Here is a 14,729-nt window from a genome sequence, read left to right as displayed (position 1 = left end):
GTTTGTCCTTGTCCTAGGTTAGTGCATGTAAGGCAAACACTCTACAGCTTGTGCCACTGCTCTGGCCACTTCCTTGCTCTCTTGAAGCCTTCACTATGGAAGATAAGTGATGTATCAGGGAGAAACCCACAGAGCATAGGAAAGGAAAACCTATCTGACTAAGAACACACAAGGAATTGAGTCCTTCAGTCCAAGAATCCTTCGCGATGTAGTGCTATCAATGAAAAGGAGCTTCCAGTCTCAGGAGACTGTTGACTGCAATTTTCAGAAACTCTGAAGCCAAATTCACCAGCTCTACCACGACTACATTTCTGACCACAAGACTGGGACAGACATGTTCAGCCACTCAACTTGGGAATCACTTGTTAAAATAGCCTAGAATGACATACGTTTATAGATGTAGAACTTAAAACCTAGATATATAAAGGTCTACAAAGGCAAGGTAAATGCTGAAAGCCCCTTAATTAGCTAGTAAGAAGGCAGAGACAAAAGGTGAGTGTTCATAATCCTCATTTCTCTTTTCATGGTTAAGCTGTGTTGAACACATTTTCAGCAAAATAAGTTTTAACAAAAGACTGAGTAATTTGTTTGAACAATTGAACAATCAGATTTTCTCAAAGGCTGATTTTTTTGCACCAAAAACCAAAAAAGAAGTGAATTACAGCAATTCTCGGCATTTATACCACTGTGAGACCAGCCTTAATGATGCATTCATTGATAGTTTCTGATTTTTCTTTTCAAAATCCACTTAGATAAGATTTTAGTATTTTCTTACAAAGAAATGGGAAGTGTGTTGATGAAGATTTTAAAGAAAATGAATTTTGTTTGCCTTCCAGACAGAAATTCTTTCTTCTATGAACTGAAAGGAATAAGTTCAAAGAGTGGCCAAATGGCATGATAAAAAGAATATTGCTATTGACCCACATCAAAACTCCAGTCTCTATAGTGTCGCTGAACAGTTATGAGAAATAGGAACCAAGGTAGAGCTCAGTGCATAAAAGAAAGAGCACATGCATATTGAAATCTAAAAAATGTATTTGTATCATGATGCTACCATAAACGATACATTAGATGCATGAAAATAATTGAACTGAAGACACAAAATTCCTCTTGAAGGATTAAATTTTCAGTGAAACTGACAAAATAATATAGAATGTGGTATGATCTCCAAAATCTCCAATCAAGGGAAAACAACAAAAAAATATTCTTCAGTATGTTAAACATGGAAGGAAAACACAGAAAGATAAGGGTGAGGGAGTCCAGATAGAAACATTTTGAGAAAGGGTTTGAAAGTTAGCTTGGTCACTTATTCCACTCCAAAATGAATGTGGCATCAAAATCTGTCAAAAGAGCTTTCTATCTTTGCAATTCTATGATCTAAATGGGAATTTTTACATTCCCAAATAATATGCTATCTGCCATGAACATTTGAGAAAATTTGCCAGGACTTAGGAGTATTCTATTTAAATCATGCTATAACCACAAAATTTAGTGGAGTTAACTTTCACATGGCCAGTAGCCATTTGTTTAATGAACAAACTTTTCTGAGAACACTTTCATTTCGCTAATTAAAATTTGAGAGCTTGTAAGCAAACATGATATATATTTTTAATATAATTTTTATTTTGATCATAGTGGCTTACATATTGTTGACAATAATATTTTAGGTACATATTTACATAAAATCAGGGGGGCTTCCCATCCCCAAATTGTCCTCCCTACCCCTCCGTTTTTGTCCCACCTCCCATTTCCTCTTCCCTCACCCTCAGGGCGGCTAGAATATGTGGTCCCCTCTGTATCTAACCTACTACTTAGTAGTCTTGCATCAGTTTGGTCTTGGTGCCTCCCTTATTTCCCCCTGTAAGTGGGGGCAGGGCTAGCTAGTTCAAGTTGCGTGGTTTTGCCTGAAAAAGAGAAAGTAAATAAACTGGGGTAAGGGTCTAATACCCCGAAAATGGGCAGAATCCTTCTAGAGGTTCTCATCATCGATTTGGGAAGTGAATGAGAACAAGAAGGTGAAACACTCCACCAGTACCAAATGAAGTGTCAAATATCCAGTGAGGACTCTGGTTATATCGATAGGCACCACAAAAAACAGATTAAAAAACAAAAACAAACAAACAAACAAACAAAAAAAACACGCCGTGGTCTTGAAATAAGAAACATGGCATAGCACAAAACGAAAGAAGAGAAAGGAAGAGAGAAAAAAAATAAGAATAATTGGGGACAACAATTTCAATAATCACATCCAAACAGAGCAATCGACCAAAATAGCTAGGTAAATAAAAATAATAATAACGATAATAAATGAAGGTAAGATATATATATATATATATATATATATATATATATAAAATGTCCAAGGTTTTGTGTTTTTTGTATTTTTGTTTTTTTCCCTCCTGCCCTGGCACAGTAAATATTAGGGTCATTCGAAAAGGAATATATTTATTAGAAACTGTTCCTAGCTATCTAATGACATCAATATCAATTTAATTAAGGCATAAAACAAAATCTTAAGGCTGTATCTAGGACTTTGCAGCTTACTTTTCTTCCCAAGTGGTGTTTTTCAACTAATGTCATGTACACACAGTCATTCTGAGCAGAAGGCATTATACTGTGTGATATATTACAAAAAGTGACCCACTGATTATCCATTGATAAGAAAATGAAATTTGGCAAAAGATATCTTAAGCCAATATATAACATCTAGATAATAGTGTCAGCTATCAAAGGTGGCAAAGGTCCTAATAATATAACCTTTCAAATACTATTATAAAGGTGATAGTATTGTTGTTACCTACAGAAACACATAGTTTCTGTAACAAGTTTCTCCTTTCCTAGTTTGCCAACCACCCTGTGTCAGGACAACACATCTAGACCACAAGTTCCAGTCCTATTGACAAGTAGCACATTAAAGGCCCTCTGTCCTTACAATCTCCTATACAGTCCTACATTTCTGTTATCCACCATTTCTGTCAAGCAGAGTGATTCACATATCTAACTCTTACTTCCTCCTCTAGTATATTTATTATGTGTATGTCTTTCATTCCATTGGCCAGAAACCTAACTATATTTCTAACCTGTCATTTTCTCTTTGAACTAATTTCCTCTTTCTGTGATTCTATTTTTTTGTTTTTTTGGTTTTTTGGGCCACACCCGGCGTTGCTCATGGGTTACTCCTGGCTGTCTGCTCAGAAATAGCTCCTGGCAGGCACGGGGGACCATGTGGGACACCGGGATTCGAACCAATCACCTTTGGTCCTGGATTGGCTGCTTGCAAGGCAAACGCCGCTGTGCTATCTCTCGGGCCCTGATTCTCTATTTTATGTCTTTGAGGTTTTTTTTTATATTCTTGCAATTTAGTTAGTTGGTTCATCTCTTCTATTGAAATTGATAGTAAGGAAAATTAATGTAAGAGCCTGACTCTATTACACTACTGCTAAGCTTTGTGGTGTTTGTCCCCATAATAAAGTCATCCTCTTAATCTCTAAAAGAAAAAGGGGAAATTAGTAAAAAAAAAAAAAAAACTTTTTGTAACATGACTTTTGAGCAAACCAAAACAGCAATTCTGAAGATCTTTGCTGAAGCTTTTTTAACAACAATGGGATGGTCCCAGAGTTATAAGGGAAAGCACTCCTGCCTGTAGTAAGTTTCTTTCCTATACCTGATAGAAACTTGTAGGTGTAAGTTAGTGAATATCACTCAGAAGCTGTATTTGGTCTTTCTTCATCCTAAACATGAAAAATGATGAACAGGATGTATGTGATGCATTTTGCAATCATAGACTATAGCTGGACTTCAGCAGATTATCAAGAAACATTGTACTAGATTATTTGTACGTAATCTAGAGAAGCCACCACAGAGCACATTCCAACAAAACAAAGATGTCTGCCTGTAGGATCACTGGTCCCACCCTACTCAGTATTCATACTCCACCCTAGGATATGATCTGGTGGTGGTATTGATGGATAATTCCCTACTTGGTATTCCTCTCCCACCCTAGGGTGTGGCCTGGTTTTTGTGAATAAAAGTAGGGTGTTGAGAAAGGCAGGCACTCATTCTTTGGTCCTCTTCCATTAAGCTGCTTTCCTTCTTAGAGCAGGCTCCTGTGATGAGATCCCTGGCTTGAATGCTGGGTTTCTGAACCTGTCCTTCTACCTTTTCACTCTTGGATTATTTCCTGTGTCAACCTTTGCTTCCAGACCCGCGTCTCACCAAATCCTCCTTTTATAGCCTTGGCTTCCAGTTATATCTACCATCCTAAAACTACTGGCTCATCAAGAAGCAAAATTAAAAGGGATATGCTGGGAACAAGGATTAAGCCAGATAGAATAAGAAGAAAGGAGGAAGGCAGAACTGGCAGGCAAGAACCTGATATGAGAAAAATCTATTCAGTAATGCAAAACCAATGATGCAAAGCTCCTTGTCTGTTCTGTACAGTGAATAGGGAACAAAGTTCAATTTGTTACCTCAAATGTTCTCTGAGCATTATCCCAATCAAACCTATTTCAACCTATGATCCCTGAGCAACGCCCTTCCAGATGAAATTCCTGAGTTACCCCCTGGACATTGAGCCCCCCCCCCCAAAAAAAAAGAAAGACAAAGCACTTTAAAGACTTTCATATGATTTTCAGGAACCCTTTGTTATATAAAATCTTAGCCTGGTAAAACTTTAGATTTGTAATGATTGGCAATTGACTGTAACATGCCATTCTTGATCATCTAAAGGTCATTTGTTTAAAGCAATAAATGTGTATATGGAGAGAAATTGGGGCCCTCAGACTAAGACTGTTAAACCCCTAACCCAACACTCCTATTTGTTTCTGGTGTTTGTTTGTTTGTTTTTTTCTTCATCTGACTGTCCCTCTACTTCAGTCCTATCCACCTGGGGCTGGTTCCCAGCAATTATCTACCTGGACTTCAGTAGATTATCCAGAAACACCGTATTACAGTAATAACCCAGATGCCTGCACTATTTTTTAATCTGGTGCTTATTACTTTCCTCCTTCCAAAACACAACAATGGAAAGTTTATCCTTACTTACAATGACCTTTTATCGTGTGCACTGATTTCTATTGTGGATCCTAGACAGCCTATGGAAATTTGAAAAGAGAGGGACAGACAAACTGTAATAAACAGAAAGTTTCAGAAGCAGAATGACTAGTGACCAAGAAATAATGGCAGAAGAAAAGACATCCACTCTTAGTATTTATCTTGTCTTTTATACAGGACATGCTTCTACTAAAACTTATATTTTAAATAAAATTCAGATTTATGGGTAATTTCTCTCACAGAATCTGTGAACTCAAGAGAATTTTCCAGTTCTTCTTCCTATACTATAATAGAAGCATGGATAGAGAAATAAATCAATGTATAATGCACAGTATGTAATGCAAACAATTCTCTAGGGGAAAAAATCAATGGTGTCATGCCACCAATCCTTAAGTGAAAGCAAAGGCATAATACAAACCTCTGTGGGTGTCTGGTCAAGGATGCAGCTTATTCTATCCTCTTTATTTATCGCTGCACACTCAGTAACATCTGGGACTGTACCTGAGAGAGAGAGAGTAAAAATAAAATAACCATAAGACATATTCAATGTCAAGCATTCAATATTCTCAATGTTCTCAACATTGTACATACACCACAAATGATTGCAATTCCTTCCCTCAGGTCCTAAAATGGAAACATTCATTATATAGACTCCTTTGATCCTGCTGTGTTAACTGTAGGTTTGTCTGCATTATTTCCAAGTAAGATTCTTATAAGATAGTGCCTATCTTTTTAGCTTACAAGATCCCCATTGGCTTGGGAGTCCATCAAGGAGAGAACTAATTATCTCTAGTCAAGGAGCCAACAAACTATGATCTGAGAACCAAATAAGTCACAGCCTAATTTTTTAAATTGTTATTTTTAAATAATTTTATTTATTTAATAAATAAGCAACATTTTAATTATTTTATTTATTAATAAATATATTGTTTTATTTATTACAAATAAGGTTAGTATCCTTAAGGCTCAGACATACCAGGTGTTTAGGGTTTCTTAGAGAGGTTGGGCTACACTCAATAGCACATACAGCTTATTTCTGGCTCTATGTTCAGGGAGCCATATGCAAAACTTGACATAAGCCAAGATTATTACTGAATGCAAGGAGAGCACTTTAGCTCCTATACTGTCCCTCTCTCTCTCGCCCAGTTTTTTATTTTAATGCAATTGTCTATAACTGCTCCTATGCTACTAAGAGAGAAATAAATGGTTAGCACAGAGACTAGATCACAAAAGCTAAGGCATTAGGTTTCTGATGCTTTATAAAACAGGTGGAAAGCTTGGCTCTGGTGCTTCTTCTCTATCCAATCTGCTGGTTTATTTTGTTGGCACATGAAACACAGTCAGTGGAGGATGTTGTCCGAAATGTTATCTCTGATTCTAAGAACCTGAATAATGCTTGCTCAATTAGTAAGCGATCCCTCTCATGAAATACTTTTCAGAGAGAACATTCTAATAAAAAATGTAGTCTCATATAATAAAAACTGTAGAGAGAGAACAATAACATAAACATTGGCGACTACATTTCACTATGGGGATTTAAGTAGATTTAAGAAACAATCTAATAGAAAATGCAAGTTGATTGCATGCTACCATAGAAAGGGAGATTTCTTGAAAGCATTCTGCAATATGCTAATAGTAGCATTCAGATAAAACAATGAGGGTTTGAGCTGATCTCTTTTTATTAAGGTTTCTAGTTCAAAAGCTTATACATGAATAATATAAAAAGTGTTATGCTGAGTGAAATGAACCAGAGGGAGAGTAATAAACATAGAATGGTTTCACTTATTTGTGAAATATAAGGGGGGGATAGTATGGCAATCATATCTACCCACAATAGAGGTGAGGGTCAGGAGGACCAGTCATTGGTAAGAAGCTTGCCACAAATAGAGGAGCAGTGCAGTTAGGGTAAAGAAGGGACCACTATGACAGTAACAATAATAGTTGAAACATCACTCTGGATAAAAATGGGGTGCTGAAAGAAAATAAAGTACTATGCATGGTACCCCTTCATTAACAATAGTGAAAACCACAGTGTTTATAAAGGAAACTAATGAACTAGAGAGACAGAGAGAAAAGTAAAATGTCTGCTCCAAAGGCAGACAGTGGAGAGGGCAGGAGGGAAATTGGGGATATCAGTGGTGGGGAATGTGCACTGGTGAAGGGGTGTACTTTTACATTATATAACTGAACTCAATCCTAAACAACTTAGTAACCACAGTGTTTAAATAAAATATTTAACTATTTTTAAAATGTAATAGATTGAAAAAATCCATATGGGACCAGCTTCTGCCTAAAGGTTTTCATTCCATCTTCAAATTCATAAAACGTTCAGAGTTAAACCGTTTTTCAGTCAATATAATTTCTCACAAATGAAAATATTTCGTGGTCTGGGAACAAGGAGAGAGGGGGAAGAAATGTTAGTCACAGAATGGCTCTGAAGGAGTGGATTCTTCTAGATCCTAGATTAACCTCAGTTAAGCCATGGTTAAGTCAAGCATGATTTATTCTAGAGTAAGACAGTACAACAAACTTCTTTCACAAACTGTCTCTTTTTTCTTTTTTTAAAGATAACATTTTAATTGATAACCATAAGATACACAATTATAAACGTATTCATTGTTGTTTCAGTCATACAAAGTTTAAACACTCATCCCTTCACCAGTGCATATTTCCGACAGTTTTCCTTCTGCCTCTACCCAAGCCCTTGTTTCTCTCTCTCTCTCTGTCTCTCTCTCTTTCTCTCTCTCTCCTCTCTTTCTCTCTCTCCTCTCTTTTTCTCTCTCTCTTTGCAATATTATTACTAAAAGTGTATCAAGTATAGTACTTTACCTTTGTTCAACACCCAGACTTTTTCCAGAGTGATTATTTGCAACTATCATTGTCATAGTGGTCTCTTCTCTGCCCTAACTGCACTCCCCTCCCCTGAGCTCTATGTGACAAGCTCCCTACCATGGACTAGACCTCCTCTTCCTTGTCTCTATTGTCTTTGGGTATTCTTACCATACTATCTTTTTTTTATATCCCACAAATGAGTGCAACCATTCTATGTCTATCCTCTCCCTTTGACTCAACTCACTTCAGCATAATACTCTGCACATCAATCCATGAAATACTTTAACTTATTATTTTATTGTCTGATTGCTTTTAATATTTTTCTTTCAAAGGTCAAAGATGTGGCATGACAGCAACAGGGCACTTACTTGCCTTGCATGGGTGAGACCCCAATTTGATTATTTGCACACACACACACACACACACACAACCAAAATAACAACATATTGGTTTTTTATATTGTCAGTTGTTTGTGCTAATAAAATTAAATTGTTTGTTGATTTCACAGAGTTACTATGAGATCATGCTAATTGGAAAAAAGTCAGGATTTACAGTACAATGGATGCCTCTTGTATAGGTAGGAACTTCCCAATAACTGACACATGTACATTGCCTACGTACACTGGTGAACATGCAAGCATCACTTCCTTGCCAAAGATGAAGTAAACAATTTGCTCTGATAAGAACAATAACAACAGTGAAAAGACTGGAGTACTTGATATTTTTTCTTACCTATTGATTGAGAAGTTTCTCTGACTGAAAGCACAATTAGAGGAATTGTGATGACAAACAATAGAAATACAAGAAAAATGAGCATAAGCTCAAAGTTATTCAGTTTTTTCAACTTATTTCTTGCCATCTGTAAGAAAAAAAAAGGGAAAACAATTTTAGATTTGAGTTTTATTTGCCATAGAGCAAGTGTCTTTAGGGAAAGTTCAAAGGTATATGGAAGAGAAACAAACTACAGAACTATCCACCCCTAAAACACACATTATCTAGATAAAAAAAAATTCAATGGATAACTAGTCTCATCTGTCCTTATATTATACTTCTCTCCTTAATGCACTTTTACAATTTATTTGAATGATGATCCTTCACAAAGCATATTCTCACACAACCTTTTCCTACATATTCAATATCTATAATTATAATTCTGTTTCCTTACTGTTTTTAAGAGAAAATGGAGGACAATGAATAAAAGTCTTTCACATCTCTCAGTTACTGGTCACAGCCTGGCAACCAGAGAATGAAATCCCTCTACCTGGTGGACAGTTGAATGAGACAAGGGTCAAAAGTACTGAACCCTCTTTTTACTGAAAGCTTCCTCTGGAAACCCAGATCCTTCTCTATGAACCTAGCAATGCCAGCATCATTTTATCCACACTCTGTGGCATGGATAATGTTGAAAACTTTGAAATGTGATGCTGAACCTCTAGAAAACACTATACACGAATATTTGCTAATTGGAAAGCAAGACTGATTAGAAGCAGTTCCCAAAGAACTTCTTGTGTTCCCTATTTGTGTCAAATAGGCTGCACTGACCACTCTTCCCTGGAGCTAGGGGGAGACTGAATCCCATTAAATGAGTCTATATCCCAAGAATCGCATAAGCACCAGTGAAAGAAAACTAAAAAGGAAAACAGTGGAGGTGCTAAAAATAATGTAAATTAGAAGATAATTATTCATTAAACAAAAGGATTCAAGTTATGCTTTTTTTATTTATTTAGTAGTTTAAAACTTGGAGGTGGCACACCTAGAAGTGTTCAGGATTTATTCATGGCTCTACACTCAGGAATTACCCGCTGGCTATGTTCAATGATCATATGGAAAACCAGAAGCCAAGACTTTGGCATGAAGGAGTGGTGAGTGCAGTTATAGAAATAACTACACTGAGAACTACCATAATCATGTGAATGAATGAGGGAACTGGAAAGCCTGTCTGGAGTACAGGTGGGGGTGGGGTGGGATGAAGGGAGATTTGGGACATTGGTGGTAGGAATGTTGCACGGGTGAAGGGGGGTGTTCTTTACAGGACTGAAACCTAATCACAATCATATTTGTAATCTAAATGTTTAAATAAATAAAAAAGTACTAAAAAATAAGAAAATTTTAGTTCATCAATGGATTTAATAATATGCCATAGGACATCCTTCCATGAGGTGGTCTGAGGGAGGGATACATGTAACTGAGGATATAAAAATAAAGGGCCAAAAGAGTTAAGTAGACAATAGAGGGAAAAATTAAATCACGTGTTTTGGAGCAACAATGGACCTGAATGGCTGCTTGGAAAAGTTCTGTTTCCCATTGAAACATCCCTTTAAATACCTCCAGAGTACAACCCCCCCCCCCACTACTGTTTATTTGTGACTATTAAAAAAAATTGTTTTCTGGGCCCAGAGAGATAGCACAGCGGTGTTTGCCTTGCAAGCAGCTGATCCAGGAACCAAAGGTGGTTGGTTCGAATCCTGGTGTCCCATATGGTCCCCCATGCCTGCCAGGAGCTATTTCTGAGCAGACAGCCAGGAGTAACCCCTGAGCACTGCCGGGTATGAACCAAAAACCAAAAAAAAATAAACAAAAAAATTGTTTTCTTTGGTATGGAAATTTCCAAACATAGTAAGAATAAAGTTTTTATACAACCCAATGATTCTACTTTTTGGCATATATCCCAAAAGCAAAAAAGCATTCTTCTGAAATATAAGTGCATAATTACATTTATTGTGACACTAAATATAGTAGCTAGGGTATGGAAACTATCTAAATGCAAAAATAAAAGAATGAAAGGGTTTAAAAATAGTGCCAACCCAGTAGTATCACAGAAAATCTGATGGGGAAGTTGCGTAGTAATCTACCAAGTTGAGTAAGTCAAGACAGTACCACAAAAGGTTAGCATCCATCACAGACCAGTAAAAACTAGGAAAACTAACTATAATAATACCGTTGAAGGTTTTAACAATTATTTCAAATTGACCTGTATTGCTCTATGTTAAGATAATTCCATTTGCCTTGGTTTTGTAGCAAGTAATATAAAGTAAATATGTAAAAAAAAATTCTTGTGTATGTACACAATAATAAGAAAATATGAAATAGTGCATTTTCTTGAAATGGGTTTTGGAACTGGAGATTCCATGTGAGCCAAAATAAGTTAGAGGGAGAAGGACAAATACTGGATAATCTCACTCATCTGTAAAATACAAAAGATACAAAAGCGGGAATAAACAATATTGAATAAAGACAAATCTTTGGCCATTGATTGATTGGAACTGAATTTACCAACCAGTGGTGGAGGAGAGGAGATAGGCCAAGGCAAGCTTGATGTGACATAACAGTGGTGGATGATGACCACCACCATTTTGGTAGTAAATATACATAAAAAGTTTAAAAACTAACATTGTTATAACCATATTGTCTAAATTTTAACAAAACAATAAAACTTTTAAAAGAAAAGAGAAGGGTTTTCTCTTTGCCCCAAAATTGTCAGGTCCTAAATCCCTTATGCTTATGATACTCCTTTATTTTCCATGGACTATATGAGTATAGAAGGTGTGAGAATTAGACTGCTTCTTCTTCTTTATTACCATCCTAACTATATTCTGGTAGAATATGCTTAATCAGTCCTTACCAATAACATTTAAATCACTTATTACTTACCAAATAACGTCTCTAATTAGAGGGTCCCCTGATGTATTTGGGAGGATAAAATAGCATTGAGCTTAAAGTCCAGGATTAGTATGCCTTTCCTTCTCTGCAGTAAAAGCAGCAGTGCATAACAAAAAAGAGTATTCTTACCAGAGAACTGAAGAATTGAATTTTATTCCTTATCAAGAAAGTAATATGCTAGATGACCTTGTGAAACATATTTTTAAAAAAAGGAGAAACATATTTAAATGGTCTAGTTCTCAGTTTCAATTTCTTTTGACAGAAGTTGAACTATAGGATCTAAAAAAGTCAAACCAGCCAATGATGAGAGCCTCTAGAACAAGGTCTCAAACTCGCGGCCCGCGAGCCGTTTGCGGCCCTCCGTACAACATTTTGTGGCCCGCGGCCGGCCTTCAAATATCGCAGTATTCGCGATTATTTGCTTACCGAATAATCGCAATAAAAATCGCATTAGTGAGAAAAAAATAGCATTAAACATTCGCATACCCCAAGCAGTTCCGTTTGGGGTATGCAAATGTTTAATGCGATTTTTTCCTGACTAATGCGATTTTTTATTGCTAATATTCAGTAAGCGAAATCCCTTATGCGGCCCTGCCTCACCCCGACTTTGCCTCCTGCGGCCCCCAGGTAAACTGAGTTTGAGACCCCTGCTCTAGAAGGACTCCGCCCATTTTCGGCGTATTTGATTTTACCCCAGTTTATTATTTTTCTCTTCTTCAAATAAAACCACATAACTTGAACTATCTACTCCCGCCTCCCAGTTAGAGGGGGAAATAAGGGAGGTACCAAGACCAAACAGGTGTAAGACCACTAAGTAGTAAGCTAGGCACAGAGGGGACCACGTATTCTAGCAGCCCCTGGGGTGAGAGAGGAAGATATGGGAGGTAGGACGGGAACAGAGGTGTAGGGAGGACAAATCAGTAATGGGAATCCCCCTGATCTTATGTTAATATGTACCTAAAATATTGTCAACAATATGTAAGCCACTATGTTCAAAATAAAAATTATATTAAAAAAGAGTCAAACCAGCTTCCAAACTCCATTTGGGTGGAAGTGGCCTGGTTGTTTTCAGGTCTTACTCTTCTTTTTTATACAGGGATCACTCATGGTGATATTGAGGGATTGACTATATAGGGTTCCTGGTATCTAACCCAGGCTTGTCACCTCCCTACTGTAATATTATTCTGGCCCACCTCTGGGCCATTTTTCAGTAAATCACTCCACTTATTAGCATCTTAACTGCCCCCTTCCTACAGAGATACCTATGTCTTGTCTTTTCTCCTATGGTACCCCCAAGCTCTCCTTCTGAGTGTGAAGAGACTGGCACTTGATTTATTTCATGCTGTGCTTGTCAAAAGAAAATTTACTTAAGACTCTTGACTCCCAGTTTCTTTTTCTGTAAAAAGTGGAATTAATCTTCATCTGTTACTATGAACTATTGTCACCATATTATGAAAATTCAAAAAGAACTCTCCTCATGATCAAACAACATACCATTATGGTAGCATTTACAAAAGAGAATATAGCTAGTGAGTCCTGGGTAAGAAGCAGCTTGTTCCAAGAAACTTAGCATTGCACCTGTCTCTGTGTTTGACAAAGGGGCAGATGCAAGCTGCCTGCTGCTGTCCTGTGTACATGGCTCTGACATGACCTCCAATTTGCTAAGTGCTTTATTGGTGCCCTACATCAGGTGATGTAAATGTTTGTTATCTGATACACCGAAACAGAAAGTCAAGAGAAAGTCACAGGTAGTCCTGTCAAAATAAAACCGATTTTCTCCACCAAGCCATCCAGTTCTCTTCCAGACTATCTTCAAAATCACAGTATATTCACTACAAAAAAATTTTTCCTACCATTATTCCATGAGCTTTAAATCAAAATTACTTATATTAGAAGTTATAAATCTCCATTCAAACCTATTTTTCTACATTTGCTGGTTTCTCTACCCAATTGATGTGTCTTCACTCAAACTCCACATTCTCCTCCAGCAGATGTAACTTTCCTCAGTATTTTTGTTCAGTAGTTAAAGACTAAGAGGATTTTTTTCCAATAGGGATGATAAGTTATTGCTTTTTGGTAATATTCCTTTACTACATAAAAGAAAGAGGGTGAACTTGGACAAAACTAGAAAAATATCAGTATAAGTGGAGTGAGTCAGAAGAGGAAGGACAAATGCCAGATGATGCAAGGGATCAAAGGAGAAATACCTAATTACTCTCCATTATAAGTTATAGGAATGAGAAGGGCAGGGATGGGAAGAAAAGTGTGAGTTACAAAGAGGTGGACAGGAGGTAACAGGGATAGGACCAGAGGCTTCTATTGATGGTGTAGTATATGTGGTATATATGTGTATCCAAACCATAGAGACAAAATCACTATAAGCCTGAGTCAAACCACAACAATCAAACTTTAAAATATTCCTATCTAAGTAAAATAATCAATTGAAAAAGATTATATACTGTATGATTATATCTACATGACCGTGAAGAAGCCAAAATATGAGGTAACGACGAGATACAATTTTTGAACCAGTTAGGTGGTAGGTTATTATTGAGAAAATAGAATATCAGGGAAGTGAAAATTTTTATGAAACTATAATATATATATGTCATTTGTATGTATACTCATTTGTCAACTATATCACACATTTGTTAAACTTCATAGAATATACAATATCAATAATGATCTCTAATGTAAATTATGGAGTTTAATTAATGTGATATTTTAATACAGGTTCATTAATTGTGACAAATACAGTAGTTTGGTAGGTAATAATAATGAACTGTTAATTATATATGCTATTTATATTTAATTCACTTATTCATAATAAACATATTTGGTAATGGATATACAAATGCAGCATTATAAAATATGAATATCTATGTTTATATATACTCACATATATGTATCTTTTTTAGAGTAATTTAGCTATTTAATATTTTTAGGTTAATATCCAGAAGTAGAATTTTATTCTTATTTTTTGAGGGAACTTTATTCTTTTTTATAGTGACTCCAATTTATATTTCTACTAATCATGCCCAATAATCCACATTCTTGTGATTATTCTTTTTTGCTATTTGTTTTATAGATTTGGTTTGCTTTATTCAAGTTTGCTATAAAAGAGATGTAAAAGAGACATAAATCCAGAACAGTTTTATGTAATCTTGATTAAGATTAAGTTATGC

At 36.2% G+C, this 14,729-nt stretch overlaps 1 protein-coding gene across 1 annotated transcript in view; it reads right to left on the bottom strand.

The window, feature by feature from the left end:
* MGAM (maltase-glucoamylase) overlaps window positions 1–8,743 on the bottom strand; it is a 166,137-nt gene extending 157,394 nt beyond the window's left edge. Inside the window, 2 exon segments of the mRNA XM_049784114.1 lie at window positions 5,471–5,553; window positions 8,617–8,743. Coding sequence (XP_049640071.1) covers window positions 5,471–5,553; window positions 8,617–8,743 — 210 coding nt within the window.
* Between the last annotated feature and the right edge of the window lie 5,986 nt (window positions 8,744–14,729).

This window comes from Suncus etruscus, chromosome 1 (assembly GCF_024139225.1).
Source record: "Suncus etruscus isolate mSunEtr1 chromosome 1, mSunEtr1.pri.cur, whole genome shotgun sequence".
Classification (NCBI taxonomy): Eukaryota; Metazoa; Chordata; class Mammalia; order Eulipotyphla; family Soricidae; genus Suncus; species Suncus etruscus.
The sequence above is the reverse complement of the archived record's forward strand: the minus strand, read 5'-3'. Positions and strand labels throughout refer to the sequence as shown.